Source organism: Hyaena hyaena, unplaced genomic scaffold, assembly GCF_003009895.1.
Source record: "Hyaena hyaena isolate Hyena2069 unplaced genomic scaffold, ASM300989v1 scaffold_4, whole genome shotgun sequence".
Taxonomy (NCBI): Eukaryota; Metazoa; Chordata; class Mammalia; order Carnivora; family Hyaenidae; genus Hyaena; species Hyaena hyaena.
Window position 1 is genome coordinate 8531737 of NW_024080636.1, and position 15452 is coordinate 8547188.

General features: G+C 59.6%; 1 protein-coding gene across 7 annotated transcripts in view; it reads right to left on the bottom strand.

Annotated features, from left to right (window-relative positions):
* Positions 1–15452, bottom strand: part of BRD1 (bromodomain containing 1) — a 42284-nt gene that overhangs the window by 14729 nt on the left and 12103 nt on the right. For 4 of the 7 annotated variants that reach the window (XR_005528896.1, XM_039235082.1, XM_039235122.1 and 1 more), the window contains exons 3-7: positions 10351–10507; positions 4319–4450; positions 3921–4049; positions 3171–3483; positions 1181–1441 (exon numbers count right to left, since the gene is read on the bottom strand). Coding sequence is in view for 6 of the 7 variants with exons in the window: in XM_039235082.1 (XP_039091013.1) it covers positions 1181–1441; positions 3171–3483; positions 3921–4049; positions 4319–4450; positions 10351–10507 (992 nt within the window). In the remaining variant the exon portion in view is untranslated. The remainder of the gene's footprint in view (positions 1–1180; positions 1442–3170; positions 3484–3920; positions 4050–4318; positions 4451–10350; positions 10508–15452) is intronic. The other 3 variants (XM_039235088.1, XM_039235133.1, XM_039235108.1) reach the window with 1 other exon arrangement.

Consider the following 15452-nt stretch of genomic DNA (forward strand, 5'->3'; position numbering starts at 1 on the left):
TGACTGGGGCCGGTCTGGGCCCCGAGGGCGATGCGGGTGCCAACAGGGTGGGGAGGGGGCAAGGGCCCTGCGAGCAAGTGCTCGGAACTGTCCTTCCTGCCCTTCCTGTCCCAGTAAGACCACGCCCCTCCTTCACCACAAGGGAGGGTCTAGAGTCCTCATCCCTCATTGGGGGGGCCTGGCCAGAGGCGCTGTGAACTGAAATAACCAGGTATGAAACCGGGGGAAGCTGTGTAAACAGTTCTCAGTTCTCAGCCACACGCACACGAGGTCACTTCCCAGGAGAAAGAGCTCGAGGGCTAGTGCTGCCTCGCGCAACCAGCAACCGTGTGCCTGCCGACAGATGCCCACCGCACACGCACATGCTTTTCCAAGGAGCAAACGGGAACAACTTTGCAAGTGCCTGACCCCTGCCCTTGCTGTTCAAATCTGGACACGAGAGAGGAAGCTTGGACTCCAGGCCGAGCGGCCAGCAGGCTGATGCGGGATTCTCACTGGGCCCTCCCTTCTGGAACACTGACCTGCACGGACGCTAACCCCAGGAAAGCGCAGAACAGCAAGGGGCTGCTTCTACCGGGTTCCATGTGCTCAAAGCACTGACAGTGTGTGTCCCGAGCACAAGGCCCGCCACCTGCAGCCACCTGGGCTGAGGTTCACGTTAGCACTGGGTGGATGCGTTCCTTCTCATTTACCTCCTATCTACAGAAATGTCTCCGAGGTCCAGTCCCTCTCCCAGACATACGACCCAGTTCAAGTCGCCAGCTGTCACCGCTGGGCATGTGACATGTCAGGAGGCCCACGAGGCAGCTCCAGGTCAGCTCCCTGCTCCCTGGTGACGGCATGTGCGTCACCTTCCACCCTCTGGCCATCAGAGGGGAGCATTCACGTGACAGCGGCATCACGGCCTCTCAAGAGCTGCTCTGACCAATACAAACAACCATCACTCCTGTCATATAAACCGTGTCTACCTTACACCCATTCTAGGGGGCGTACGAGGCCGAAACCACTCCTTTTAAATAGATTTTCAGGAACAAGCTGGTAAAAAGGGCTTATTCTGGGTCTTCAGCTCTGTGACTGCCTAGACGCCAAGATGCAGCCCAGACGGCATCAACTGTAACAGGCAGCGAGCCTGGTGGGGACGCCGGGCAGTGGGAGAGCCGGACACTGAGCGTGTGCTTACCTTCCTCCCCCGTCTCCTGCCCCAGCTGAGCACCTTCCTCTTCAAAGCTTCCAATACCTGATTCCGCGGGTGGGGGCTGGCTGTGCTGCTGGCTCAGCTTGTTCCGGAGGACCGCGATCTCCTTCCTCAGGAGCTTGGCCCGCTTGCTCCGGGACCCGCTGGACTTCATGGCGCACGTGAGGTCCAGCTTGTCCAGCAGCTCCCTTAGCTGCTCCTCCAGGACCATGTGGGCCCTGTTGGCCGGGTTCAGCAACCTGTCCACTGAAGTCGAAGGACACGGTCAGTCACTGGCCACAAGTGCCCCCCACCCCCACCCCGAAACTACCTCGCTAGCACAGGCCCGGCCTCAGGGAGGCCCACATGCCCCTTCACACTCCCTCCAAACCCACGACGGGGAGACCAGCTTTCACCCCGTGGCTGTCGGGACCCCTGGAGGAAAGCTTGTATGTCCGTGGCTGGCCGGCCAGGCGCACAGGGACATGGCGCCGAGGAGGGCTAGCGCCTCTCCCAGGGCGCCCCAACAGAACTCTCTAGTGAAGACCAGCAGCCGGGCCGAAAGAGGCATGCCAGGGCCGCCCCAAGGGAGGTGGGCTCTGCTGACCACACGCCCGGGGCCACCTGTGCAGACGGGGCGAGGGCCCAACCTGGGGCTGCCCGATCTGCCTGTCCGCCACAGCTCCCGTCTGAGCTCTTCTCTAGACCTGGACCACTGTGTGGCTTTCCTAAACTGGGCCGCACCATCACTGATGGTTCTCAATTCCAGGCACATTTACTACAAAAATCCCTAGGGTTCTTAACTTCAACAGAACAAAAAAATTTATAAAGCACTAATTACCTTAGATGAGTGAAAGGTGGCTAAAAAAGAAACCACTTTTCAGATCTAAGATAAAACCGGGAGGAGGGGAGACAGAAGCCACGGCATGAGCACCGGGAGGGGAACCTTCCTCCGTGAACAAGCGTGCCCTCACCAAGGACTGTCGAGACCTCAGCACAGAGAAAGGAGGAAAAACGCCCGAAACACAACAGCCAGCTACAGCGCCGCTGTCTCCGGCACCACCTCAAGAGTGACAGAGCCTCAAACATATTCACATAAACAAAACTCATGTCCTCTGAAGCCCCAAAGATAATGGCCTGACCCGTAGGCATCAGCCCAGCATGAAGGTGGCCGGTGCCCATGCAGACTGGATGTGACCTGCGTTCCGCTAGCTCAGCCATCTCCCCACGCGGATGCTGAGGAAACTCTCATCCGTGAACTTGCCCCCAGTGAAAACCTGGGTGTCGGACTTTGAGGGAACACCACGGTCATCACACGCCCGCTTCCTGAAGACCTGACATGCGGTGGCCCGCAAACCCGTTCCTGTTCCAGGGAGGCCGCTGGGAGGCTGCAGCGTGGCGGCCAGGGCAAGGCCCGGGGGCAGGCCCCTGTCCTCAAGGACAGAAACAAACAGACAGACAGACCGCTGGGCCTCACCTGAGGCCCAGGCCCGTGCCCGGAGGCTTGGGTGGCCGGGCTCCAGCGGGCCGGGCACATGGCCACTCCTGAGGCCTTTCCTTGGCCACAATCATCCTCAGAAGGAGATCAAGGCCCAGTCGGGGTGCAAGCCCTCAACTAACCTGCTTCCTGGCCTGAAGCAGGCAGACCTAGGCTGTCCCCACTGGCCACACGGGTCTCTCTGGGCCCCTGAAATGTGCCCGCTCTGAACAGAACCGTGCTAGATGTGCAAGATACACAGCACGTGGTGAAGAAATAGTAAACACCTGTGAAAAATAGGCTCTGTAACTTCTACACTGATTATGTGCTAAAAGCACGGTACTTCAGGAGTGCGAGGTGAAAGACGCCTCTAGAAAGTAAATTCCTTCCCCTTCCTCACAAAGCTACTAGAAACTGCGCGGTCACCCACACGGCCCCGCGCTCCAGCCCCGCCGGGCCTCACGGACACAGCCTGCGGGGAAGAACACTCTCCCACCTGCGCTCGGGGCTGGTGCTTACCGTCATCCCAGGAGAAAGGCCGCCGAGGGGCCGCAGCAGGCCGCTCAGGCAGGTGCATCCCCGAGGCCGCCTCGAAGCCGATGCTGTCCGCCTGGCGCCTGGCCTGCCTCAGAACAACACCGCCCTGATCGCGCAGCCTCACGGCGGCTCTATAAAACACCGTGTCCTTGGCATTGTACTTCATGCAGTTATCTACAATGAGATTAAAATCCTCCTCAAACTCAGTGAGGTGTCTATACCCTTGAGCTTCTAACCGTTTCCTCATTGTGGCAAAGTCCATGGGATGTTTAATGTGATCCAAATAATCTGGTACCTAATTTCAGGGAGGAAAAATAATCATTTACAAACAGAAGGATGCTTATTCACCCTACCTAAGCAACACACCCGCGACAGAACACGTGAGTCACACGCACACGCAGCACCGAGGACTCACACTGCTGGGGGCGGCGCTGACACGTGCCACCCCGAGACCCCACGTCCTGCCAGGGGCTCTGCTCACTCAAGCTCCTTAAACCAAACACACAGCAACCGGTGCGCTCATCGGGACACACAGCCTCCAACCACCACCAGGTTCTCGCTAAGAAGCAACTAACTTTCACCTCCCATCTTCACTATCTTAAGGTGAGATAACTTAAAATTAACACGTCCAACAGAAACCAACACCTGGGAGCTGAGTAAGCATACGCGCTACCTCGTTAACGGTGCTGGGGAAGCCGCAGGGCGGCCCGACGCCCGTGCGCGAGCACCCACCTCCTTCAGGCTCACCGGCTGGGCGAATATCCGAGCCGGGTCCTTCTCCTGAAGCTGGTCCAGCACGGAGCGCAGCAGCACCGTGAGCGGCGTCAGCCGCAGCTCCAGGGCCATCTGCTCCACCTTCACCTGCGAACAGGGTCCTCGGTCACACGGTCTCGCTCCCTCCCCCACCGGAAGCCCGGCCTCCTCGCGCCCACTGCCCCCGAGGTCTTTACTTTACCCAGGCGCAACCCACATGGCGCCGCAAAACCCCGGCACGGGCCGCCCCGCACGCCACCGCCCCCCCGCCTGGCCCCCCGCCTCCTCCCAGCCGGGGGCTGACGTGCCCCCAAGTCCTGCCGCCCAGAAGACCGCACGGGCCCACTCGCTGCCCAGGGACCCTCCCAGGGCCTCACCTGCTCCCGCTTGAGCTTCTCCCGCTTGCGCAGGAGCTCGATCAGCAGGCGCGCGCGCTCCAGGTCGTGCCGCAGCCGCTGCCAGTACTTCAGCTTCTCTTTGGCAGCTTGAATCTCCTCGTCATTTTCTCGCTGGGAAAATTCATTGGAAGCCGGCCTCAGACCCCCTCCCAGGAGGAGCCGCTGACCGCACCCGCCCCGCAAACCGGCCAGGGCAACCACGGAGCGCCACGGGGTCTGCGTGCGAAAGGGGCGTTGCCAGGCCCGCGGAGCCAGGAGGCCCCACGGCGCGCACGCGGACGCAGGCCTCCCGACCCCCGGCACTGGGAACCTGGGACCGGACGGGGCAGCCCGGGGAGCAAACCCCGGGGCCCAGCCCATAAAGGGCCGGGGGGGTGGGGGGCTGCCCAACACCCAAGTCACCCACCCGCACCCAGGGGCTCTGAGGCCACAAGGAAGGCCGCCTCCTTCCTTGGTGGAACACGCATGCCACCGACCCCAAACGACCCCCTCCACCGGTGTCTTAAAACACAGAAACACCACACAGAAAAGCAAAGAGGCGGAAGGCGGTGGACAGCAGGCTGACAGCAGCCCCTTTCGGCGCCCCCCAACTGCAGAAATGGGAAGAACTGCTCGGGTCACAACACCAGACAGGGGCACCAGCAAGCAGGCCTGTGGCAGCCAAGGACGTCCTCGTCCCCACGCTGGCCAGAGAGGACTTCCCCGCACCGGGAGGAAGGGGGGCAGGGGGACAGGGGACACTCCACCTCCAGGAAATTACAACCCAAGGCCCCCCATGCTCTGGTGTACGAGGCCCTCACCACCCTGCCCAGGGCCAGGCCCTCCTCTGGGCTCCCACACAGCCCCACCCTTCCCTTCCTATCCCTCGGGGTCTGCCTCGGCCTGGGGGTCACCGTCTGCTCCTGCAGTGGCCGCCTGTCCTCAGCTGCAGACCCCCCCCCTTCCACTGCTACGTAGGCACAGCCAGCACCGCCGCAGGCCAGGAGCCGAGCACCCCTCTCGGTCTGCGCTGTGGCTCAAGGCACCCCTGCACCCGCTCAACAGCTCCCAGACGGGCCCGGCGCAGATAGTGGAGGAAGCAGTAGGCGGGGTGCTCCTCCACCTGTCCCCGAACCCCAGCTCCACTAAGACAACCCATCTGGGGGCACCTGGTGGCTCAGTTGGTTAAGCGTCTAACTTCGGCTCAGGTCATGATCTCACAGTTCGAGCCCCGCGTCAGGCTCTGTGCTGACAGCTCAGAGCCTGGAGCCGGTTTCAGATTCTCTATCTCCCTCTCTCTGTGACCCTCCCCTGCTCACACATACGCTCTCTCTCTTTCTCAAAAATAAAAAACATTAAAAAACGTTTTAAGACGGTCCCCACGAGGGCCTCCCAACCACAGTGGCCAGGAGGCCTCCTGTGTCTGCACGCACGCGGGCCTGGACGGAGAGGAAGCCCCGCCCCACCATTCCTGCAGGTGGGCGCGGAGCCACGGCCTCAGGCAGGCCACTCACCATCAGATTCTGGAGCGTATGCCCCACCCCTCAAACCCCCTCCTCTCTCTCTGGACCCCCCTGCCCCTGGGAACCCCCACCCACCCAGACAGGGCTAAAGCAGCACACCCACCAGACAGAGGCCCATCCCCTGGACGCCCCTCACTCCCTGCCTGAACGCTGAGCGCCTGGCAGGTGAAAATGGCCTTGAGGCCATACGCACGCACGGGGCTGTGACACGGGGCCCCAGCTGCAGGGGCTGCAGGCACACAGCTACAAAGACTCTCCCCGCTAGCAAGGGCCAGGGCCTCCCCTCCAGGCGCCCCCTGGCTCTATGGAGAGGCGGTATCAGCACCCGCCAGATGGGAATCACAGAGCCTCCTCTAATGTTATTTAAGTCCCAGGCGGGGGCACCCAGTTGGCTCATTCAGCAGAGTGTGCGACTCTCGATCTCGGGGCCGTGAGTTCAAGTGCCACGTTGGGTGTAGAGATTACAAACAAACTTTAAGTAAAAGTGTCAGGCATGGAACGAGGCACCTGGCTGATGGTAGAGCGAGAGGCTCATAGTGAGGATGTGGGCTGCACCAAGCCCCACGATGGGCATGGAGCCCACTTTAAGGAAAAAAAAAAAATTGTAAAAATCTCAAGCATTTACAGTAAGAGCAGATGTATAAACAAGGTCGGTTAAGTAAATAAAGTAGATTTAGAAAACCAAATTCCCCAAAAGCATCTGAAAATTGCTTTGTCCATTAGTCTGAATAAACAGTCTGAAAACTGGTGACCCTCGCAGCTGGAGAGAGCTGGTGGGTGCCACCTGCTGTGTCCCCACCGCACTCCCTGCCCCGAGCTGGGGACGCACAGGCTCCCACCCGACTCACACAGCTTCACTACATAAGAAGGCCTGAGTTTCCAGACTCTGTTCTTCAGAGATCTTCATTTCCTACATAAAACCTATTCTGGAAGACTCCAGAAGACAGGAGAAAAGCCAAGTGGTTTTTGGTCCCGAAACACTATCAGGAAAGAGAAGGTTAGAAGATGGCGCCAGCCACCTTCCACCTGACACTCGGGCGGAGCCCGGAGGGGAGGGCAGGCAGGGCGCCCCTGGGGGGAGGCCCCAGCATCCACCCCAGGCCCAGGATGCTACGGAGACAGACATAAGGCCCCTCCTGCCCCTAAAGCAGGGTGCACAGAGGGGCCCGGGGCCCAGGGCTGAGCCTCACGCCCACAGCAGCAGGGCTGGTGGCGAGAAGCGATGTCCCCAGCACAGGAGGGGAGGGTGGTGTCCTAAAGCCAGCAAGGAGGACCCGGAGCCCCAGCTATGAGCTGGAGAAGCACTGGCTCCAGGGCACACGAATAAGACGGGAGCTTCGCCCTCCACCCCCCCACCCCGCCCCCAGCACTTGCCCACCGACCCTCACCCCAACCAGGGCCTGAGAACGGTGGAGGACCGGCTCTGGAGAGGGTCGCCATGAAGGCCCCCAGGAAGGTGCCCACAGGGACCCTGTGCCCGAAACCAGCCCAGAAGGGCCTGGCCGGACCCTCGAAGACTGCCGTGCACAGCAGCGCCCAGGGGGCCCACCAATCTGACGCCCCTCCTCTGCCCAAACGTGGGGGAACCTCGTCCTCAAACCGGTTCGTCCCGTCCACCTGCCTGTCCCCCCACCCACCAGGTCAGTCATGGGAGGGAAGAGCTGCCTCTGACCTCCTCCGCAGCCCAGCTCAGCGTGGGCACCCAGAAATACAAACAAGTTAAACCCTACCATCGAGTATTTCTGAATTTTCAAAAACACGTAAACATCACACCAAGCCCTAAATGTCCCTTCCACGTGGAACATTACTGTTTTGGACCCCACAAAGAAGCCAAGCCCTATGGGGTGACACAGGAAAGCACAGCCTGGGTGCAGGAGGCAAATGGGGGGGTGGGGAGGGGAGGGTCTGTGCAAGCCGCACAGGGAGCTTCGGACAACAGCACAGGAGTGCACCCCGCAGGTCAAGCCCGGTGTGCTCCAGGTCAACGCTGAAGTCGTACATCAAATCTACGTGGTCCCTTGTGCCAAGGATGCGAGCGCTCCCACGTCTCACCTTCATGTCCCCACACGCTTCTTCTGTGGGTCACCTCCACCAGCTCACCTGTCCCCTGGGCACAAAGCCCTGAAGGGGACACCAGCTCCATCCCCAAAGGGAAAGAGGGACAAGCGCGCACGTGTCACTGAAGCAGCCATCGCTACCGAAGACCCACGATGCGACATGAGGTTTACCGGGGATTCGAGCCCCCAGACCCGAGTGTGCCAGATGCACACGGCCCCCAGGGTGGGCCGCACGCAGAAGACACCAGGGATGTATCCGCGCCAGTCCACGGCCCCAGCACACCCCGAGACCTTCACACAGCCGGGCCTCACGTGTGCATGCGTCCAGCGTAGCCAAGACTGCAGACTGAGCACCTCCTCAGCGTGCTGGATCCTCGAGCCAGCACCCCCGCCCCCCGGGACGTCCCCCGCGTGACTCAGGTGCCGCTGCAGGCACCGGACACTGGCCCGGACCACAGTGCACCACACCCTCAGAAGAGCCACCCTCGGGTCCTTCCTTCCCCACAGATGGAAAAGGGTCAAGGGCGACCCCACCAAAGCCCAGAATCTTCAGTTTTGCTGTGGTTTTCGGAAGTACAGAGGCGCCTGTGCAGCTCAGTCGGATGAGCGTCCAACTTCCACTCAGGTCACGATCTCACGGGCAGTGAGTTCGAGCCCCGCGTCGGGCTCTGTGCTGACTGCCAGCTCGGAGCCTGGAGCCTATTTCAGAGTCTGCATCTCCCTCTCTCTCTGACCCTCCCCTGCTCACGCTGTCTCTCTCTCTCTCTCTCTCCTAGAAATAAATAAAAATTTTAAAAAAACACTAAAAAAAAAGTACAAAAAAGATTTAAGATCCATAATTTTTTTTTAACTGAGCATTGAAATGAGTTAATATTTCACCTTTTTTTTGTCTCCACAGAATCAGAGAAAGTCCAGATAACGGGCTCCCTAAGGCTGGCTCCATCATCCAGGTCAGGAGCAGCAAGGGGGACAGGGACATGCTCACCCGGGCCTCCAGTCGTGACCAGGAAGGAGGGACGCCAGAGAGACGGGAGGGCCTCTGCTGGCACCCGGGCGAACGAGTGGTCAAGTCGCTCCGCCACCACAGGCTCTCCAGGCTGCCGCTCTGTCGGCACCGGGAGGCTTGGCTCTGCTCCTGGTCCAGCTGAGAAGCTTCCAAGGAGCTGTGGCCCGAGCCCAGGGCACAGCAGGGGGGCCGCCAGACCAGAGAGCCCCAACCAGGAACCCCATGGATCCAGCGTCCCACCACATCTGTGTCCCCTCCGACACACTCAGCCACCTGGCAACCCAGAACTGAGAAAGAGAGAGAGAGAGAGAGACTGAGAGAGACAGACAGAGAGATACAGAGAGACAGAAAGAGAGACAGACAGAAAAGGGACAGAGAGAGAGAGACAGAGACAGAGAGACAGAGAAACAGAGAGAGAAAGACAGAGAGAGAGGGAGAGGGAGTGCAGAAAGCCTCCAGGCAGTGTGACGTGGCAGCCGTAGCAACTGGACACAATGCGCTGGAAGAACGGTCCCTGCGCACCGAGGCCCGCGCACCGAGGGAAGCCCTTCCCAGCCCGGGGCCAAGCGCGGACACAGCCCTCCCTCCCACCACATGCCCGCTCCCCTCGACATGCAGTGCGCCAACCAAAACTTTTGGGCGATGCGCCAAAAAACCATGTCTGCATCCCATTTGTTTTTGTGACATCTCACAGAGCCAATTTCTTACTTTCTAAATCCGTTCTTTCAAAACTGCTTCACGCTTTCAGATGGTTCTACAACCCCAGTTTACTAAAATTCAAGAGCCTGTTTGGTTTTGTTCTTTTAAAAAGCAAATCCTGGGGCGCACGGGGGGCTCAGTCGATTAAGTGTCCGACTCTTGGTTTCGGCTCAGGTCATGATCTCGCGGTTTCGTGAGTTGGGGCCGACGGCACGGAGCCTGCTTGGGATTCCTTCTCTCTCCCTCTCTCTGTCCCTCCCCTGCTCACATCTCTCTCCCAAAAATTAAAAAAAAAAGCAAAACCCCATTTCTTCTCACTCACCCAGCTCTCTCTCCCCTCCTTCCCACACATCGTGGTCAATGCGAAACGGCCTTCAGAGCGAAGGCCCTGAAGACACACCACTCCTCGCACGTTTCCAGAAGCCAAATCCCAGCCCAACACACAGGCCGGCGCCCCAGGGGCCCAGGCCTCACCTCTGTGGCTCCCTCCCCGACCACTCCCACCGCACGTGGCCAGCACCGTAAGGACTTCCCCGGCGTCCCCAACGCATCCAGAAACATCAGGTGACACGGACAGACGGGAGTCGATCGCACAACCCGCGACTTAAACAGGATGGGCGTGGGGCGCCACGGCGGCAGCGACACAGGCACACGCGGGTCCTCCCGTGCTTCTAGATGCGGACGGGCCCAGGGCTCGCAGACTGGGAGCCGGGGGGCCGGGGGCCTGGTGGGCCGGGGACCACGTACCTGCTGCGTGCTCCGCTGCGACTGCAGGCTGGACTGGAGTCGCCGCAGCAGGGGAGCGCCGTTCCTCGACAGCCTCTTGAGCAGCCAGTAGCTGTGGGCTCTCTCGACAAACTGCTTCTTCCGCTGAATGGCCACCTGGTTCGCAATCCTATTTAATCTAAAACACGGAAAAACTCAGAGTTTAGCTTGAAAGGAGTACATGAACATTTCATCCTGGAAACTAGAAATGACAGGGTCACTCTTCCCAGTCCGCCATCAATGACCAAAAAAGTCACAACGCCCCCAGATCTGTCGTGTCCAGACCCACGTGGTCCTTCTCTTAGAAGCAATGGCTCTACGGGGCGTCCAGGGGGCTCAGTTGGTTAAGCTTCCAACTCCTGGTTTCGGCTCAGGTCATGATCTCACGGTTTGTGGGTTCAAGCCCCATGTCGGGCTCTGTGCTGATAGCAGGCAGCCAACCCCTCCCCCACTCTCTCAAAATTAATAAACTTTAAAATTAAAAAAAATTTAAGAAAACAATAGCTCCAGCTCACTTCCAAGACTGTTCCAAACCAGGCTGTCTGTCGGCCTCCATGCAGAGTCCTGAAGGGCATGGCCACCCTCCCCCTGGGGTCAGCGCGACCCACACGCCACACAGGGAACCAGTACTGGCTCTCCTGGCAAAGCTCACAGCTCGAGCGTCCATCCCACACTGGGAGCCGATACCGAGGAACCGGCTTAGGGGACAGCTCCTGTCACGGGCCTGGGACTCGGCTGGAGCAGCCTTGTCGAATCCTAGCGGGAGACACCGCGAGCTTTCTGCGAGCAGATGCAGAACCCACAGCCTGCCCGTGACCACGGGGACCCGGGTCTGCACACTCAAGGTCACTGGGTCCCAGGGCCTCAGCCGGAGGCCAGGGAGGACACCTGCGGGCACCAGCCCAGGCCACCAGGGAGCCCCTGGGTGCTGCTCTCAGGCCTCCTTGTGACGCTCCTCCTGTGGAGCGGGGCTGTGCCATCCCGGACACCCCACGGCTGCCGTCTTTGGTGGGTGTCTGTCTGCTTTTCCATTCTTAGCTGAGGCAGGATCCCATGCAGTAAGGTGCACAGATCTGAACGCACACCGTTCAGAGGACGTGTGCCTACAGACGGGGGCTTTACCAGCACCAGCGCACACTCGGTTCTTTCTTTTTTTTAAAAAAATATGTGTGTATTTTTTTTTTCCCTGAGAGAGAGAGAGACAGCATGAGCAGGGGAGGGGCAGAGAGAGAGGGAGACACAGAATCTGAAGCAGGCTCCAGGCTCTAAGCTGTCAGCACAGAGCCCGACGCGGGGCTCGAACCCACAAACCATGAGATCATGACCTGAGCCAAAGTCGGACGCTTAATTAACCGGCTGAGCCACCCAGGTGCCCCACACTCGGTTCTTTCAATGGTCAAAGGAGGCAATGTAAGTAAAAGCATCTCTTAGCAGCGTGAAGGTTCAAAGAAACGCTGTTTGACAACAGCTTATAAAGACTGAACCTCACGAAACGAGCCACCATCTCCTCCGGTCAGGATTTCTGAGCCCCAATCAGCTCACAGACATGAGCACGCGGCTTTGATGAAAACGTACTACAGGGTGTCCTAGAGTATTTACTGGAAAACTGCATTCTGAGCCAGTCGTCAAGTCCCGACAGAGCAGGGTGGGTGTGGGGCGCCTAGGCGGCAGCGGCACCCACCCTGCGCCTGCCGGAAGCGGGGCCAGCGCTGAGCAGACCCCATCGGCCGGGCCCCGGCGAGCCCCCGGCCCAGTGACTGGCACACAGCAAGCGGAGGGACACGCTAGAACACACCAGAAACGCTCCCCGCGCCAGCCCGATCGGGGGGAGGGGGGCCGGCTCCCTCGACATTGAACCCCAAAGGGAAAGAGACCACAGGGGCCTTTACAAGAGGAGGGACAGAAAGGCCGCCCAGGACTCTGACAGCGCAGCGCAGCCTGGGGTCAGAAAGAGCACGAGAGGCCGAGCACCGCACAGGCGGAGCCAGCGGAGACCGGGACGGGAAGGGGCTTCGGGAAGGGCTGGGGGGGCGGGGGGCCTGTCTCAAGTTCGCAGTGGGAACAAGAATGTCTGCTCTACGGTTACGCACTTGCCTTACGTTTCTTTCTCATCCTGCATTTTATTCTAAATATTGTTTTAAAAAACACAGTATTTGGCAAGGGTTTATCGAAAGGATCCAAAGTTTGACTTTCTCAAGCCTTTGTGAACAAAGCTCATACACGACATGGCTCCAAACGAAAGATAACCAGGCTTCTGGAGAAACTGAGGAAGGACCCAACTGAAGGACAGTTGAAACATCAGTTTAAACTGAGCACCTTGGGGCGCCTGGGTGGCTCAGTCGGTTGAGTATCCGACTTCAACTCAGGTCATGATCTCACGGTCTTTGGGTTCGAGCCCCGCGTCGGCTCTGTGCTGACAGCTCAGGGCCTGGAGCTGCTTTAGACTCTGTGTCTCCCTCTGTCTCTGCCCCTCCCCTGCTCGCTCTCCCTCTCTCTCAGAAATAAAAACATTGCAAAAAATTTTTTTAAATAATAAAAAAATTAATAAATTGAGCACCTTGCTACAATACAACTTCTCTCACACAACCTACTTACAGACGTGGCCAAGAGGCAGACTCACGTCCACAGTAACAGGAAGCAGAACGGAATTAAGGGAGAGTGTGTCCCATCGACGAAGGAAGGACATCCGTCCAGGAAACACAGTCATCTCAGAGCCCATTTCCACAGAGCTGCGCCCGGTGCCCGCCGCTCCCGGAAGAACCCTGCCCGAGCACGTGCTGGCAGCCACAATGCCACCTGGCCAGGAAGAAACCTCCCCGCTCGAGGCCCAGCGACAACAGGGCAGTGGTCACCCTGGGGGGCAGCGGGGAGATCCAGACGCACACAGCCTGACTACAGAGATTCCACTCAATTCACTTTCAGGAACGTGAGCCTTGTAACTTGTGCCTACTTGAATAATCCAGATGACACTTTTCTGCTCTTTGCTCTTAGAGTGAAAAATGCTGGATTTCAACTCAAAAATGTGGAAGGCACTGCAAAGCTTTTCAGAATTATTTTGGCGGGGGATCCGCCTCAGAAAGGAGAAAGGCTGACTTGTATGGCACGAAGCATCCGCGGGGGGAAGATGGGAAGCCCGCCCCAGGACCCGAGCTCCGGCTGTCACCAGCCCCGCCACAGCCACCCTGGGGCTGCACCACATATGGCACGCGGACCCTCATGCCACCCCCCCCCCCGGTGACACCCACGATTTCCGCATCATCACACCATGACCTCTACTTACGAGGCCGTCCATCAAGGACGCCTCCATGAAGCCGAGGGGAAAGATAAGCAAAACCCGGAGAAATGGAAACAGGAAGACAGTGAGGAAGCCGCCGCCACTCTCGGGAGAGACCGGGGAGCGCCCGCGGCCCGGCCGGCAGAGGAGGGCGCCGCGCGGCGTAAGGGTGGACGGGGAGGCGAGCTGGGACCCGCTAAGATGACAATCGTGGCCACGGACGTGGGAAAAGCACCGCAGGAAAACACAGCTCCCCAAACCAGACTTCTGGAGCACACAGAAAACCTCAACACGAGCACAGCACTGATTTTCGGAATGGAATCAACAGTTTCACATTTTCCTCCTGCCCCCAAAAGAAAAGGAAAACAAAACGGGCAGGTTTTCTGAAGAGTTCGGCCACTGGAGGACCGGGCGGACGCAGCGCCTGCCGACAGCCGGGGAGAGGGACATGGACGTCCCAGCACAGGGGGCGGGCACAGGGCGAGGGAAAGGCCTAACTCGCGGGCAAACACACTCACAAAACTGAAGCGACACGGCAAACCCAGTCGGTTCGGGTACAAAATGACACCCCCCACCACGAGCGGGAGGCAAGGGCACCCGTGAGATCACAAGTTCCAGCCACGGGACTCCCGCAGCAGCAGATGCCAGCGCAGAACACGATGTCCTCAACAGACGTGGAGAAGCAACAGTCACCCACCACCCACAACTCCCACCGGGGGGCGGGGGCGGGGGTCCCGCCAGCAGGGCTGGGACAGGCTCCATCCCCGGACCCGGAGCGACAGGCACACAGGGAGGGGCTTCCCGAGATGGGAACCGAGCCCAGGTGGCCGCCCTCCGGGCTCCCGTGATGGCAGTAGAAGGAGAGGAAAACTCACGGACCGCATGCGCACGGCCTTCCCGAAGGAAGAAAAGCAGGTGTCACTGGGCGGCACCGAGGGAGGTTTCCGTGGAGGCGCGGAGCGGCGTTAGCGAGAGAAGGACGAGGCCTGGCACACACACGTCGCCTCCGCACCAGGCTGCACGTCCAGGGAGCTTCCAAGTCCCAGGAGGGTCCATCAAGGAACCGAAACGTGCACGAAGGAAGCGCAGGTGAACAAGAACCACACTCGCGTCTGAAGAGGCTGCCCCTGAGCCGCCGAGGCCGAGGAAGCAGAGCCACCGAGCCGCCACCACCCCGCCCCCGCTCCCCCCGCTCCCCCCGCGGGTGCCGGCCCGCGGCTGGAAGAGCACTGGGCACCTCTAGGGAAAGGAGAAAGAGAAATCACTCACGACAGAGGAAAAACAGCCCCCACACCGACAAATCAACCACACACACCTCGTCAGAAACTCCCTCCAAGTGACTGGAGGCACAGACGTGAGACACAAAGATCCAACAAGTGGCCGAGGCCTCGACGGACGCGTCGGGGACCTGTGGCCGCCCTGGGCGCTGACCCGCTGCGGGGAGGCCAAGCACAGCCCAGGTACAGGCGACAAATCGGGGGACTGGTCGGCGCTGGGGCGAGAGGAGCCAGGAGGGACACGGACAGGGAAGCCACGTGAGAGCTTTTAGAAGAAAATCCTGAGGTCTTCAGGGACATGAGGGATTATTTAAACAAGATATGACTAGGGGCGCCTGGGTGCCTTAGTCGGATGAGCGTCCGACTTTCGCTTGGGTCACGATCTCGCGGTTCGTGGGTTCGAGCCCCGCGTCGGGCTCTGTGCTGACTGCCAGCTCCGAGCCTGGAGCCTGTTTCAGAGTCTGTATCTCCGTCTCTCTCTGACCCTCCCCTGCTCACGCTGTCTCTCCCTCTCTCTCTCCTAGAAATAAATT